The sequence below is a fragment of the Anomaloglossus baeobatrachus genome, chromosome 1, assembly GCF_048569485.1.
Source record: "Anomaloglossus baeobatrachus isolate aAnoBae1 chromosome 1, aAnoBae1.hap1, whole genome shotgun sequence".
Classification (NCBI taxonomy): Eukaryota; Metazoa; Chordata; class Amphibia; order Anura; family Aromobatidae; genus Anomaloglossus; species Anomaloglossus baeobatrachus.
In genome coordinates, this window is record NC_134353.1 from 369176515 (window position 1) to 369190668 (window position 14154).

The 14154-nt window shown below is 44.7% G+C and overlaps 1 protein-coding gene across 1 annotated transcript in view; it reads right to left on the reverse strand.

The window, feature by feature from the left end:
* LPL (lipoprotein lipase) overlaps positions 1-14154 on the reverse strand; it is a 44073-nt gene that overhangs the window by 12854 nt on the left and 17065 nt on the right. The window contains exons 3-4 of the mRNA XM_075352478.1: positions 1086-1265; positions 236-347 (exon numbers count right to left, since the gene is read on the reverse strand). Coding sequence (XP_075208593.1) covers positions 236-347; positions 1086-1265 — 292 coding nt within the window. The remainder of the gene's footprint in view (positions 1-235; positions 348-1085; positions 1266-14154) is intronic.

Genomic DNA, 14154 nt, shown 5'->3' on the forward strand with positions numbered 1-14154 from the left:
GCCAATTTGAGTCAATACTCAATAACCTCACATCTTAAAAGATAATTATTATTATAATCTAGGTGTATTAACTGACTAGCATTAGAGGTTTACTTCTATAGAAGAAGTCAATCTATACATAATTACTAGAAACATAATTATCTATGTCTGCTTTTCTTGTAACGTACACTGTATCACTGGGGCTACACATATAAAAAGAATTCAAAAAAGCTCAAAATGTCCTAAGCACTCTCACCTGTTATCCTGTTGACTTTGTTAGTTGTCAGACTACCAGCAACACCTGCTGCGTGAGCACCAAGACTGTATCCCAGAATATGAATGTTATCCAATGGATAATTAAACATTTCCTATTGGAAAATATAAAGTACAAATTAAAAAAAAAAAAAAAATGCTAAAAAAAATATTAAAGCCATTAATATTTTTATTCGTAAAGTTTAAATTAATACATTATAACATTGATAATGTTAGTTGTGACTATATTAACTTTTCATGAATCAATAAAAATAATTAACCCCCTCATGAAATCCACCATATAATCAAACCATAAGTCACGGGGAGTTGTTTAGGAAGCTGTATGTGCTGATCAGGCAAAAGATGTCTGTAGCACGATAAACATTAAGCTGATACAATTCCATCCTGTGGTAGAGCAGGCAGTCATAGGTTGCATGCCCCACCGCTCTTTGTCCTATAGGTTAGAAGCTGCTGTAGACGTACAGCCTACAATATGTCAATATATTTCGGCACCACATATGCCAATCTGCACTTTGTGCAGAAGAGAAGTCAGTTTCTCATATTAGGAGAATATAAACTTTATTTTCTTGTTGGGGGTGGCACAATGGTGGCATTATTACTATTTGATGGGACATTGCAACATCATTTATAGTTTCTACAGGAGGGTGCTAAGTGTATTATGGTACATAGTGGGCATTATTACTGAGTAAGGGGATGTCCCAAGCCCTGGCTATCCACGCTACATCCCTGCTCTACTGTCCTTTGTTCTAACCTTCTATTTGTCTATCAGATTTTTTTTCCCTATTCTTAATAACATAAAGAAAGTAAAGTTGTATACATTTATCTTTACTCACCTCCATCCAGTCTATGAAACTTGCTACATCCTGTCCCACCAGTTGCGTATATCCAGCTGACACGGGATAGTGCTGTTGTGCTCGCTGCAGCCAGTCTACCACAATCACATTGGAGTGTGGCTCTCTTTTATATAATGCATCTACCAACTTGGGAACCCAACTTTCATACATGCCAGTTACCTATGTGAGAAAGAACATCAAACATTACAAATGTGAATAAAATATACATATTGTTGTATTATTGTTTGGAAGAACACACATACACACATATACAGTACATATATATATATACACATATATATATATATATATATATATATATATATATATATATATGCAGGGTATGTGTATATATATATATATATATATATATATATATATATATATATATATATATATATATATATATATACTGTATATACACATAAGTGTCTGTGTACATACATACATATAGTATATGTATTGTGAATAAAAGTATTAATTGTTTGCTGCCTGTATGTGTGTCTGTGTGTGTGTGTCTGTGTGTGTGTGTGTGTGTGTGTGTGTGTGTGTGTGTGTGTGTGTGTGTGTTTTTCTGGCAGACCTGGCTCATGTATGCATAACATGGATGCTCATTGACTTGAATGATTGCCATGGCTCTGGCTTCTATATGCAAATAATGCAATTTTTACTGTATTTGGCAAATTAATGTGTCAATGAGTCATCCTTAGTCCCCCTTACATGTCCATGATTCCATGGTAAGACATTGATAAGCATACTCATTACAATAGGTTTTGCTTTCCACATCTGTGTGTGTTCACATGGACCCTGTGTCCCTATGAACCACGTGTGTCCTTGTTATCCACAAGGAGACATGTCTGTTTTTTACCAGCAGCACGAAAGACAAAGGCCAATAGATGTCTATGGGTCCATGGAAAACATATACAGCACATGGAAGGCATCTCTGTAACATCTCTGTGCTATCCATGTGACACAGACTAGATTGAAATGCATTCAAAGAATTACTGATCCTCAAGTGTTAAAGATGTGCAAAGATGATAGGTAGATTATAGATGTCACACGGACGTCACACATGTACACACGGTTGACAAACAGAATGTGGCCACATGTGCGGCTTTTTTATGGACATGTGAAGGGAGCCTTATTGATATTTTCTACTACTTGCTAAGTTATAAGTGTTCTTGGTCATTTATGACACTTTGGCTATGTGCGCACGTCGCGTAAAAACATGCAGTTACGCTGCGCTTTGTAGCGCAGCGTAACTGCATGCGTCCTGCGTCCCCTGCACAGTCTATGGAGATTGTGCAGGGGCCATGCGCACGTGGCGTTTAAGAGCGCAGCGCTTCGGCTACTGCTACTGTGACATGTCACTTCTTTCCTGCGCTTTGCCGGAAGCTCCTGCTCTGTCTATGGCAGGAGCTGCAGGCAGAGCGCATGGAATCGGCGCTCACTACGGACATTTCTGCAGCGATCTAAAGCGCACATGTGCTCTTCAGATCGCTGCAGAAATTTCTGCAGGGCTTGTACGCAACGTGCGCACATAGATATCTATGTATATTAGTTTAGTGTTTTATTATACTGTAGTGCTCCATTAAGCTGGTAGCCTGTGATAAGATAGCAAAGCCTAACTAGGTCTGAATAGTTCTTCACATTCAGGCTCAAATAGTTCCTTTTCGTGAATAACTTGAGGAGCTATGCGTGTAAAGTATCATTGAAGAAGACCGCACACGCTCCTACAGAGAAGATCTGTTATATAACTTGAAACAGCCAAATTCCCTACAAAAAATTTCCAGACAGTTGTTTTTCCCAGATACTTATTTCACAGACAAGCTCCATTACTGCCACAACCAGCTTTGACATTGTGGAGAAATCTCTTAGGAAACCATAATAAACTTGAAACAAGTCAGAGGTATTTATTAATCCTAACTTTTGATGTTTATTTAGGAATTAGAGATTTAGAGCTTAAGGATAAAAATACTTTCAATACTTTCAAAGTGAACTACTACACAAGAGAAAGTCAATTGAAATACTAGTGACATGCCGAAAACTGTATCACCTTATCAGGAGTAAGAATAACTGCTTGTATTGCTATTCAAGAGTCTATATTCTGACAAGTAAATACAGAAACCAGAGATCATAACTTGTATCTTAAATATCTTTGAAAATAAGAAAGCTGCCTTAGGCCTCTTTCACACGTACGTGCCTCCTGTACATGTTTGGCAGTTTTCTCACGTACCGGAGACACGTACATACGTAGACCTATGGATTCCTATGGTTTTAGACACACGTAAGTATTTTCGCACGGAACGTGTGTCCGTTCCGTACTTACGTGTGTCCGTGTGTTTCTCACAGCAACATGTCCGTTTTCTCTCCGGCATCACAGGTGTCACATGGAACGCAAATGTGTCACACGTAATGCAAACGGACCACATGGATGTGTTCCGTGTTACACGTACCGGAGAAAAGACATGTGTCTGTGAGAGAAAAAAAACCCCAAACCTTTACTCACTTTCTCCTGCCCTGCTGTCTCTGCCGCTGCTGTCACTTGCTGCCGACCGCCGCTCATTATGCTCATTGCATATTCACTTCACTGCGGCCGGATGCAGCAGCAGCGGGGAGTCGGCAGGACCGGAGACTGAAGTTCAGCACCACGGACAGCGACGCCAGGGACAGGTGAGTAGAAAGTTCCCGTTCTCCGTGTGTTATCACGGATAACACACGGAGAACACTCGTGTGCTATACAAACGGCACACCGAGGGCAATACGCACCTTTGACACGTCCGTGAAAAACGTGCGTGATTTTCACGGACGTGTAAAAGAGGCCTTATGATTGTCTTTATTGGAAGCATGAAGTAGTATTCTATTATTCATATTGGTAATAACATACAATATTTGGTTTGGGTATTGTTCACACAAGGTAGTTTTCACGCAGTACCTTTTTTGGCCAAAGTCAGCATTGTATTTAAAAGTATAAAGAAAAACTCATAAGTCCTGATTCATCAAAGTGGTTACGGGTAAAACGCTTTCAAAAGTCACAAATTTATTGTGCAACATGGCGTGACGCAAAAATATAGTGCCTTTTGACATGTTGTTGCCAGTTTTGATCAAAATGGGCCGAATTGGGGGGAAACACGATGTGGCGACACCCACTCGCCTAATTCTTGATGAACTGTGACGTTTTTTATGCCACAAATTTTACTCCAGTCACCGACTGGAGTAAGATTTGTGTTGAAGCACACAAAGGCGCACGCCACTTTTAAGACACCTCGTAATGAATCAGGAGCGAATGACTCCAACACTCCCCATGAACAAGGCTGGTCTTGATGAATTGAGGCCACAGTACTTATCATTTTGCAACGAGCCCTAGTATGGGCTAGAATAAAATACATCTGTACATCAAAACCTTATGAATCTGTCAAGTTGAGATTTAAAGGAAACCTGCAATCTGACATATGGCATAGAGATGTGGAGTTACACAAGCTTGTGAATTTATACCATCTGTATGAACAATCTGAAATGGATTATCTATCTATAGAATCTATCGATCTCTATCTATAGTATCTATCTATCTATCAATAGTATCTATCTATCTATCTATCTATAGTATCTATCTATATCTATCTATCTATCTATCTATCCATCCATCTATCTTCTTTGGTCTATCTATCTATATTTTTTTGTCTATTGCTCTATCCATTCTTCTACTGTATCTATAGTATCTATCGATATTCTTTGGTCTATCAAGCTATATTCTTTTGTCTTTCTATCTATCTATCTATCTATCTATCTTTCTATCTATCTTTCTATCTATCTATCTGTCTATCGGTCTATTGGTCTATCTATATTCTTTTGTCTATGGCTCTCTCTATTTCTATCTATAGTATCTATCTATATTCTTTTGTCCATCTATCTATCTATCTATCTACCTGTCTGTCTGTCTATTTATCGGTCTATCTATCTATAGTCTTTGGTCTATCGAGCTATATTTTTTGGTCTATCTATCTATCTACTGTATCTACTGTATCTACCTGTCTGTCTGTCTGTCTATCTATTTATCAGTCTATCTATCTATAGCCTTTGGTCTATCGAACTATATTTTTTGGTCTATCGAACTATATTTTTTGGTCTATCTATCTAGCTCTCTGTCTGTGTCTATATGTGTCTGTCTATTCATCATATTGATTTTGTTACTACTAAACATTTTTAGAAGTATTATGTAAGGTAACTGAAGAAGAGTAAAAAGACTAGTCTGCTTGCATTTTATTATCTATATTATCTAATTAAAGTTATATAATTAACCATTGCAGCCATAAAGTCATCGCAATAACTCAGCATATATGTCAGAGACCTTGATGTTAAAAAAAGATGCAAAGTAGTTAACCTTTAAGCTGTCATGAGAGTGGAAGGAACCAATGGATATGGCTCACAATTAAGGCTGGGCTTTATAAAGATGGCCATATACTAGAGATTTTGTTCTGCAGAAAAGGCTGATTAAGACAATTTCCTGATCACCATCAACAGATATCTCTCAGATGGAGAACAAACACAGGCACTGGGTGCACCCTTGGTGTAGCCAAACAGTTGAGTGCTGCTACCCACCTAGTTGTATTCCCTCTACCTCAGCCCCCTCTTCCCTGACTGACAGATCTGACTTTACAGGATTAACCGTTTCACACATCCGACATTTCGCCTGATTGCAGGATCCGGCACACTCCAGTACAGAATAATAGTGTACAATAGCATCGCGGTAACCTCCGGTCACATTTTGCGGTCACATGACGGCATGTGACCGGAGCTTGCCGCGATGCCATTTTACTGTATTGCACTGTACTGGAGTGTGCCGGATGGGCAATCAGGTGAAATGCCGGATGTGTGAAACGGTAAGAGAAGCATTGTGATGAATGGGAAACAAGTAGGTGGAAAGTTGCACTGAACTGCTCAGTTATCTCAAGGGTGTACTGAACACCTGTGCTTTGAACAGTCATTTTGTGCTGAAAGATTCCTGTTAGTTTCTGATATTGTTATCCAGAAAATGACAATCTGTATTAATTAATTTATGTCCAGCTTGATGCACAGATTTTGGCTAGGTAGAGATAGTAATATCCTTTTTCCCTTATGTAACTTTGCTCTATAATGGATAATTACTTGGGGATTTAGTTACAGGTAAGTTTTTGCATATGAAATAGGTTGTCTTAACATCAATAATGGTTAAAGTTGTCCACTACTGGACAACCTCTACTTAAAGGGGTTATCCGGCTTCTTTGACTTTTTTTTTTTTATTTCCCTATTGGGCTACATTGGGGCAGGTAAGTAGATAGAGACCACTTACCTGCCCTGCTGTCAGCCCCTCTCCCCCGGCTCAGAGCGGTCATGTGACCGCTCCTGCCGCGATTTTGCTGCTTCCGGTCTTTGCACGTCTACATGGGCAGGGCCATGTTGACATGCAAATGTGGAGCAGCATGTCACCTCCCTGCTGGGCGACTACAGTGCGAGGAGTCACCGCCCCCCTTCCCTGCACCCTCCCACACATTCCCCTGCACCTCCAGTAACCTCCCCCTGCACTGCTGTGGGGTCCGTGATTTGGGGGCGGGGCCTGGCGGCAGCTGCCGTAGTGTCAGCTCCAGCACCGGGCCCCCTGCCCAGGATCGCACATTCAAATGTACCGGCATCACAGATCACCGATGCCGGTACATTTGAATGTGCTGATGAGAAGTCACTGTCCCTCCCGCTGTCTGTGCGCTCTGCAGCACAGCGGTGACGTCACTACTGTGCTGAAGAGAGCACAGACAGCGGACGAACGTGCAGGAGCGGCGGGGACCGAGGACGGGTGAGTATGTACTCCACATGTGTTCCCGATGGGGATGGGGGGGTTGCAGAGCCATGTGTGTGCGTGTGCAGAGCCATGTGTGTGCGTGCACAGTGCAGAGCCATGCGTGTGCAGAGCCATGTGTACGGTGCAGAGCCATGTGTGTACGGTGCAGAGCCATGTGTGTACGGTGCAGAGCCATGTGTGTGCGTGTACAGTGCAGAGCCATGCGTGTGCAGAGCCATGTGTACGGTGCAAAGCCATGTGTGTGCGTGTGCAGAGCCATGTGTGTGCGTGTACAGTGCAGAGCCATGCGTGTGCAGAGCCATGTGTACGGTGCAGAGCCATGTGTGTACGGTGCAGAGCCATGTGTACGGTGCAGAGCCATGTGTACGGTGCAGAGCCATGCGTGTGCAGAGCCATGTGTACGGTGCAGAGCCATGTGTACGGTGCAGAGTCATGCGTGTGCAGAGCCATGTGTACGGTGCAGAGCCATGTGTACGGTGCAGAGCCATGCGTGTGCAGAGCCATGTGTACGGTGCAGAGCCATGTGTACGGTGCAGAGCCATGTGTACGGTGCAGAGCCATGCGTGTGCAGAGCCATGTGTACGGTGCAGAGCCATGTGTGTGCGTGTGCAGAGACATATGTGTGCGGTGCAGACCCCGATGTGGGGCTGTTATTTGCAATGCTGTAGTGATACCAGGTCAGGTGCTGGGGAAGAATATACTGACAGGGACTGTGTGTGCAGGGGGCGGGCAGGGGGCGAGGCTAGACACTGGGGAGGGGCTGGACACTGAGGCTGGGCGGTGACAGCTCTGACTGAGGTTTTGCACAGGAAGTGGTCATGTTTGCTGGATCTGAATGTAAACAAGAAGCTGCAGAGAATAAAGGTATAATTCAAGAGGAACAAAAGTTAGAAAACAGAAAATAACAATGTAGGTGTGATTTATATGACAATACAGCACAGATAAACTCAAAAATTTTTGTTAAGCTAATGTCGGACAACTCCTTTAATCACATCATGGCCTCATGTAAAATAAAAACATTAGATACCCACTTCCCACAGCGGCGCCATTCCAGCAATGTCGGGGCCGCTATTTTTGGTGAGTCACATTTTTGTGTCACGTGACTCCTGCAGCCAATCAGCAGCTGTAAGTCCGCTTTACACACTGCAATATATCTTACAATGTGTCGGCGGGGTCACGTCGTAAGTGACGCACATCCGGCATCGTAAGTTACATTGCAGTGTGTGACAGGTACGTGCGATTGCGATTGAACGGTAAAACGTTCATCGCACGCACATCGTTCATTTCTATAGAATTGAATGTCAGATTGTTCATCGTACCCGGGGTAGCACACATCGCAGTGTGTGACACCCCGGGAACATTGAACAGATCTTACCTGCATCCCGCGGCTCACGGCCGGTAATGCGGAAGAAAGGAGGTGGGCGGGATGTTTACGTCCCGCTCATCTCCGCCCTTCCGCTTCTATTGGCCGGCTGCCGCGTGACGTCGCTGTGACGCCGAACGTCCCTCCCACTCCAGGAAGTGGACGTTCGTCGCCCACAGCGAGGTCGTATGGACAGGTAAGTACATGTGACGTGGGTTAATCGTTTGTGCGGCACATTCAACAAATTGAACGTGCCGCACATACGATGGGGGCGGTTACGATCGCATACGATATCGTATGCTGGGTCGTAAGGTGTAAAGCAGGCTGTAGACTGGCTACAGTCTTTACTATTTTTTCAGCATGACATCCACTCTAACCAAAAACTGATGAGCTATAGCTGATGGGCTGCAGCAGTCACAATCACGTAACAACACTGTCATGTGACACTCTGGGAATAATGACACCAACATCCCTCGGTAGTGCGCCACTGTGCGAGCTGAGTGCCTGCTGTTTTAGTTTTACATGGGGCCCTGAAGTGATTTAACAAGGATTGTTCTGTAGTGTATAACCCCTTTAAAATTGCAAAGAGATTCTGAAAACAGCTAAAAAGGGAATTTTAATGGTATTGTTTAATATTTGTTTTCTAGGTTACCGGCCATGGCTGTAGTCTAGCAGTGTAGCATACAATATACAGTGCTTACAAGCTCTTTATAATAGAGCTTGTATGCAATGATCTGAAGCTGGTTGAATCACTGTTGCAGCATAAGAAAGTGTAAAGTCAATGATTTGTCATTCTTCAGGAGAGCACCTCTTTCAACAACAGGAATCCGGAAGGCAGAGAAGCAGTGCAAACGCAAAGATGAACCTTTTAAAGCAACCTTTTAAAACACTATGCCAGCCCTTTTTTTATTTCACTGCTGGAATGGTACTTTAAATCTAAGCCCCCTGCCCTGTGTCTCATACTCACCTTCCAGCAGCTTTACCTTCTATCACTGCCGTTCGAGTCAGTCTGTGATGATTTGTGAAGTGTCGGCAGCTTGTTTTTCATGAAGCACGCCGGAGGTCACAACTCAATACAACTCTATGAGAGCCACATTCTGACATCCTTCTGGCTCTCATAGACTTGTATTGGGAACTTATGATGTAACTTCTGACTTCCAGACAGTTTAGAAGATACAGAAACAGGATGGAGCCGTGGGACAGGAGCGACGCCAGAGGCTAAAGCTGGGTTCACACTAAACGACAGCGACCTTTTTCGGTGACGTAACAGCGACCTTGTAAGTCGCTGTTATGATCGCTGCTTAGCTGTCAAACACAGCAGAAGCAACGATCATAACGTCGCTGTGCTACATGTTCAGAGAGCAGGGAGCCGCGCTTAGCGCTGGCTCCTTGCTCTCCTACAGTACACATCGGGTTAATTAACCCGATGTGTGCTGCAGCTACATGTCACAGTTCAGAGAGCAGGGAGCCGCGCGCACTGCTTAGCGCTGGCTCCTTGCTCTCCTTGCTACAGTATACATCGGGTTAATTACCCGATGCATACTGCAGCCACATGTCACAGTGCAGGAGCCGGCACTGAGCAAGAGCGGAGGCTGGTAACCAGCGTAAACATCGGGTAACTAGGGAAAGGTCTTCCCTTGGTTACCCGATGTTTACGCTGGTTACAGCTTACCGCAGCTGCCAGTGCCGGCTCCTGCTCGCTTCATTTCGTCGCTCTCTCGCTGTCACACACAGCGATGTGTGTGTCACAGCGGGAGAGTGACGACCAAAAAATGAAGCTGGACATTCAGCAACGACCGGCGACCTCACAGCAGGGGCCAGGTCGTTGCTGGATGTCACACACAGCGACAGCGACGGGACGTCGCTGCAACGTCACAGAAAATGGTGACGTAGCAGCGACGTCGTTGTCGTTGTCTCTGTGTGTGACACCAGCTTAAGAGCTTAGTATCAGACCAGGGGCAGGGGACTTAGATTTAAAGCACCACTCCAGTGCTGAAATAAAAAAATGCAGGAGAGGTGCTTTAATGATCAATGGATGGAGGAGATATACTTGATATCAAATAAGACAAGTTATTATGCTTATAATATCTATTCTGCATCAGTCTAGCAACAGAGCTCCCAAAAGAGGTGCTGCAGCAAGAACCTTCATTACTCATTGTCTATGGCCTCATTGGTAAGAGCCCGTGAACTTGGGGAAAGGAGGAGCACATAGCCACTGCATCCGTGGTTTTGCAAATCCCAATTATTTTTATCGGCAAGTCACCATGATATTTTGTTAGGAAAATGGGGATTTTGGTGAACTTACATTGTGATCACTGGATTTGTGCTACAACCACAATAATCAGATCATCCAAAATTAGAAGATCATATACGGTAACTGAACTGGTGTAAAAGCTGCAAACAACGGCGTCTCAGGCTGGAAAATCTATGTGTTGTGCTTCTATACTAAATCCACTTATTCTGTGATATAGTACTCGTATACACCATTGGATTTGTGACAACAATAGACTTCAGAAGGAAAATCAATGTAGAGCCCGGCAGTTACTCAATCATCTCCTAAAGAATAGTGATGAGCGAGTACTAAAAAGCTCGGGTGCTCGAAGCTCGGGCCGAGCCTCCCAAGATACTCGTGTACTCGGCCCGAGCAACGAGCCCAATGTTATCCTATGGGAGACCCGAGTATTTTTGTGAAATGACCCCCCGGCAGCATGGAGAAACCCTAAAAATGTCACAAAAGTCTCAGAAGAGTGCTCAAATGACATGGCAACAGCATGGGGAAGACCCAATGAAGCATTTATCACTCAAAAGTCACAGCTGTGAACAATTTTGTCCGCGTTTCACGCCATTTTTACGGACTCACCAGAAAACCTTCCAAAATGACCCCAAAATGATTTTTCATGGCAGAAATGTTAAGGGCACATACCCAATAGTGAGATAGAGCTGGTGTATGTTACTTTTTGAGATTAACACATGAAAGATTTTACGTGAAAACATTGTGTGGCACTCCGATGTCCCTGAGAAGAGACGTACATGAAGGCCTCTTGAGTCTAATGTGCCCATTTTGAGGAAGTGAGTCTTTGTAGTATTTTCCTTTGCCAGGGCAGTCCAAAATTGTGAGGTTCACCAATGCCCCTGCATACAGACGTGCATGAGGGCCTGTAAACCTGAAGTGCCCATTGTAAGGAAGTGGGTCTATTTCAGTATAGCCCTTTGCCAGGGCAGCCAAAAATTGGGAGGCTCCACATTGTCCCTGGATAGAGACGTGCATGATGGCCTGTAAACCTGAAGTGCCCATTGTAAGGAAGTGGGTCTATTTTAGTATAGCCCTTTGCCAGGGCAGCCAAAAATTGGGAGGCTCCACATTGTCCCTGGATAGAGACGTGCATGATGGCCTGTAAACCTGAAGTGCCCATTGTAAGGAAGTGGGTCTATTTTAGTATAGCCCTTTGCCAGGGCAGCCAAAAATTGGGAGGCTCCACATTGTCCCTGGATAGAGACGTGCATGATGGCCTGTAAACCTGAAGTGCCCATTGTAAGGAAGTGGGTCTATTTTAGTATAGCCCTTTGCCAGGGCAGCCAAAAATTGGGAGGCTCCACATTGTCCCTGGATAGAGACGTGCATGATGGCCTGTAAACCTGAAGTGCCCATTGTAAGGAAGTGGGTCTATTTCAGTATAGCCCTTTGCCAGGGCAGCCAAAAATTGGGAGGCTCCACATTGTCCCTGGATAGAGACGTGCATGATGGCCTGTAAACCTGAAGTGCCCATTGTAAGGAAGTGGGTCTATTTCAGTATAGCCCTTTGCCAGGGCAGCCAAAAATTGGGAGGCTCCACATTGTCCCTGGATAGAGACGTGCATGATGGCCTGTAAACCTGAAGTGCCCATTGTAAGGAAGTGGGTCTATTTCAGTATAGCCCTTTGCCAGGGCAGCCAAAAATTGGGAGGCTCCACATTGTCCCTGGATAGAGACGTGCATGATGGCCTGTAAACCTGAAGTGCCCATTGTAAGGAAGTGGGTCTATTTCAGTATAGCCCTTTGCCAGGGCAGCCAAAAATTGGGAGGCTCCACATTGTCCCTGGATAGAGACGTGCATGATGGCCTGTAAACCTGAAGTGCCCATTGTAAGGAAGTGGGTCTATTTCAGTATAGCCCTTTGCCAGGGCAGCCAAAAATTGGGAGGCTCCACATTGTCCCTGGATAGAGACGTGCATGATGGCCTGTAAACCTGAAGTGCCCATTGTAAGGAAGTGGGTCTATTTCAGTATAGCCCTTTGCCAGGGCAGCCAAAAATTGGGAGGCTCCACATTGTCCCTGGATAGAGACGTGCATGATGGCCTGTAAACCTGAAGTGCCCATTGTAAGGAAGTGGGTCTATTTTAGTATAGCCCTTTGCCAGGGCAGCCAAAAATTGGGAGGCTCCACGTTGTCCCTGGATAGAGACGTGCATGAGGGCCTCAAAACATTAAGTGTCCATTTTAAGGAAGTGGGTGTATTATAGTATAGCCCTTAGGCAGGGCAGCCAAAAATTGGGAGGCTCCACGTTGTCCCTGGGTAGAGACGTGCATGATGGCCTGTAAACCTGAAGTGCCCATTGTAAGGAAGTGGGTCTATTTCAGTATAGCCCTTTGCCAGGGCAGCCAAAAATTGGGAGGCTCCACATTGTCCCTGGATAGAGACGTGCATGATGGCCTGTAAACCTGAAGTGCCCATTGTAAGGAAGTGGGTCTATTTCAGTATAGCCCTTTGCCAGGGCAGCCAAAAATTGGGAGGCTCCACATTGTCCCTGGATAGAGACGTGCATGATGGCCTGTAAACCTGAAGTGCCCATTGTAAGGAAGTGGGTCTATTTTAGTATAGCCCTTTGCCAGGGCAGCCAAAAATTGGGAGGCTCCACGTTGTCCCTGGATAGAGACGTGCATGAGGGCCTCAAAACATTAAGTGTCCATTTTAAGGAAGTGGGTGTATTATAGTATAGCCCTTAGGCAGGGCAGCCAAAAATTGGGAGGCTCCACGTTGTCCCTGGGTAGAGACGTGCATGAGGGCCTCAAAACATTAAGTGTCCATTTTAAGGAAGTGGGTGTATTATAGTATAGCCCTTAGGCAGGGCAGCCAAAAATTGGGAGGCTCCACGTTGTCCCTGGGTAGAGACGTGCATGAGGGCCTCAAAACATTAAGTGTCCATTTTAAGTGGGTGTATTATAGTATAGCCCTTAGGCAGGGCAGCCAAAAATTGGGAGGCTCCACGTTGTCCCTGGGTAGAGACGTGCATGAGGGCCTCAAAACATTGTTCCCATTGCAAAGGAGCGGGTCTCCTGTCATTGTAATGTCCATTCTGCAAAGAATGGGCGAAAAAATTTACCACTGGGGGTATACCTGAAACAAAGGCCTAATTATTGCAATTTGTAACGGTCATCATCATGGTGGCGCATGAGGAGAAGGAGGAGCAGTCCAGCGATTATCCAAAGTCCAGAAGTGTGTACCCATGGGTGAGTGGAGGTACATGGCAAACTTTAAATTCCGCTCTCATTTGCTGGTGGTGTGGTGAAGTCTGGCCCAATCCAACCCTTGTTCATCTTGATCAGAGTCAGCCTGTCAGCATTTTCAGTTGACAGGCGGGTGCGTTTATCTGTAATGATTTCACCTGCGGCACTAAAAACACGCTCTGACAAAACGCTAGCAGCAGGGCAGGCCAGGACTTCCAAGGCGTAGAGAGCCAATTCATGCCACGTGTCCAGCTTGGATACCCAATAATTGTAAGGCACAGAGGAATGTCGGAGTACAGTTGTTCGATCTGCAAGGTACTCCTTCAGCATCTGGGCAAACTTAGGATTTCTTGTGGCACTACCCCGCACCTCAGGGGCTGTGGTACGTG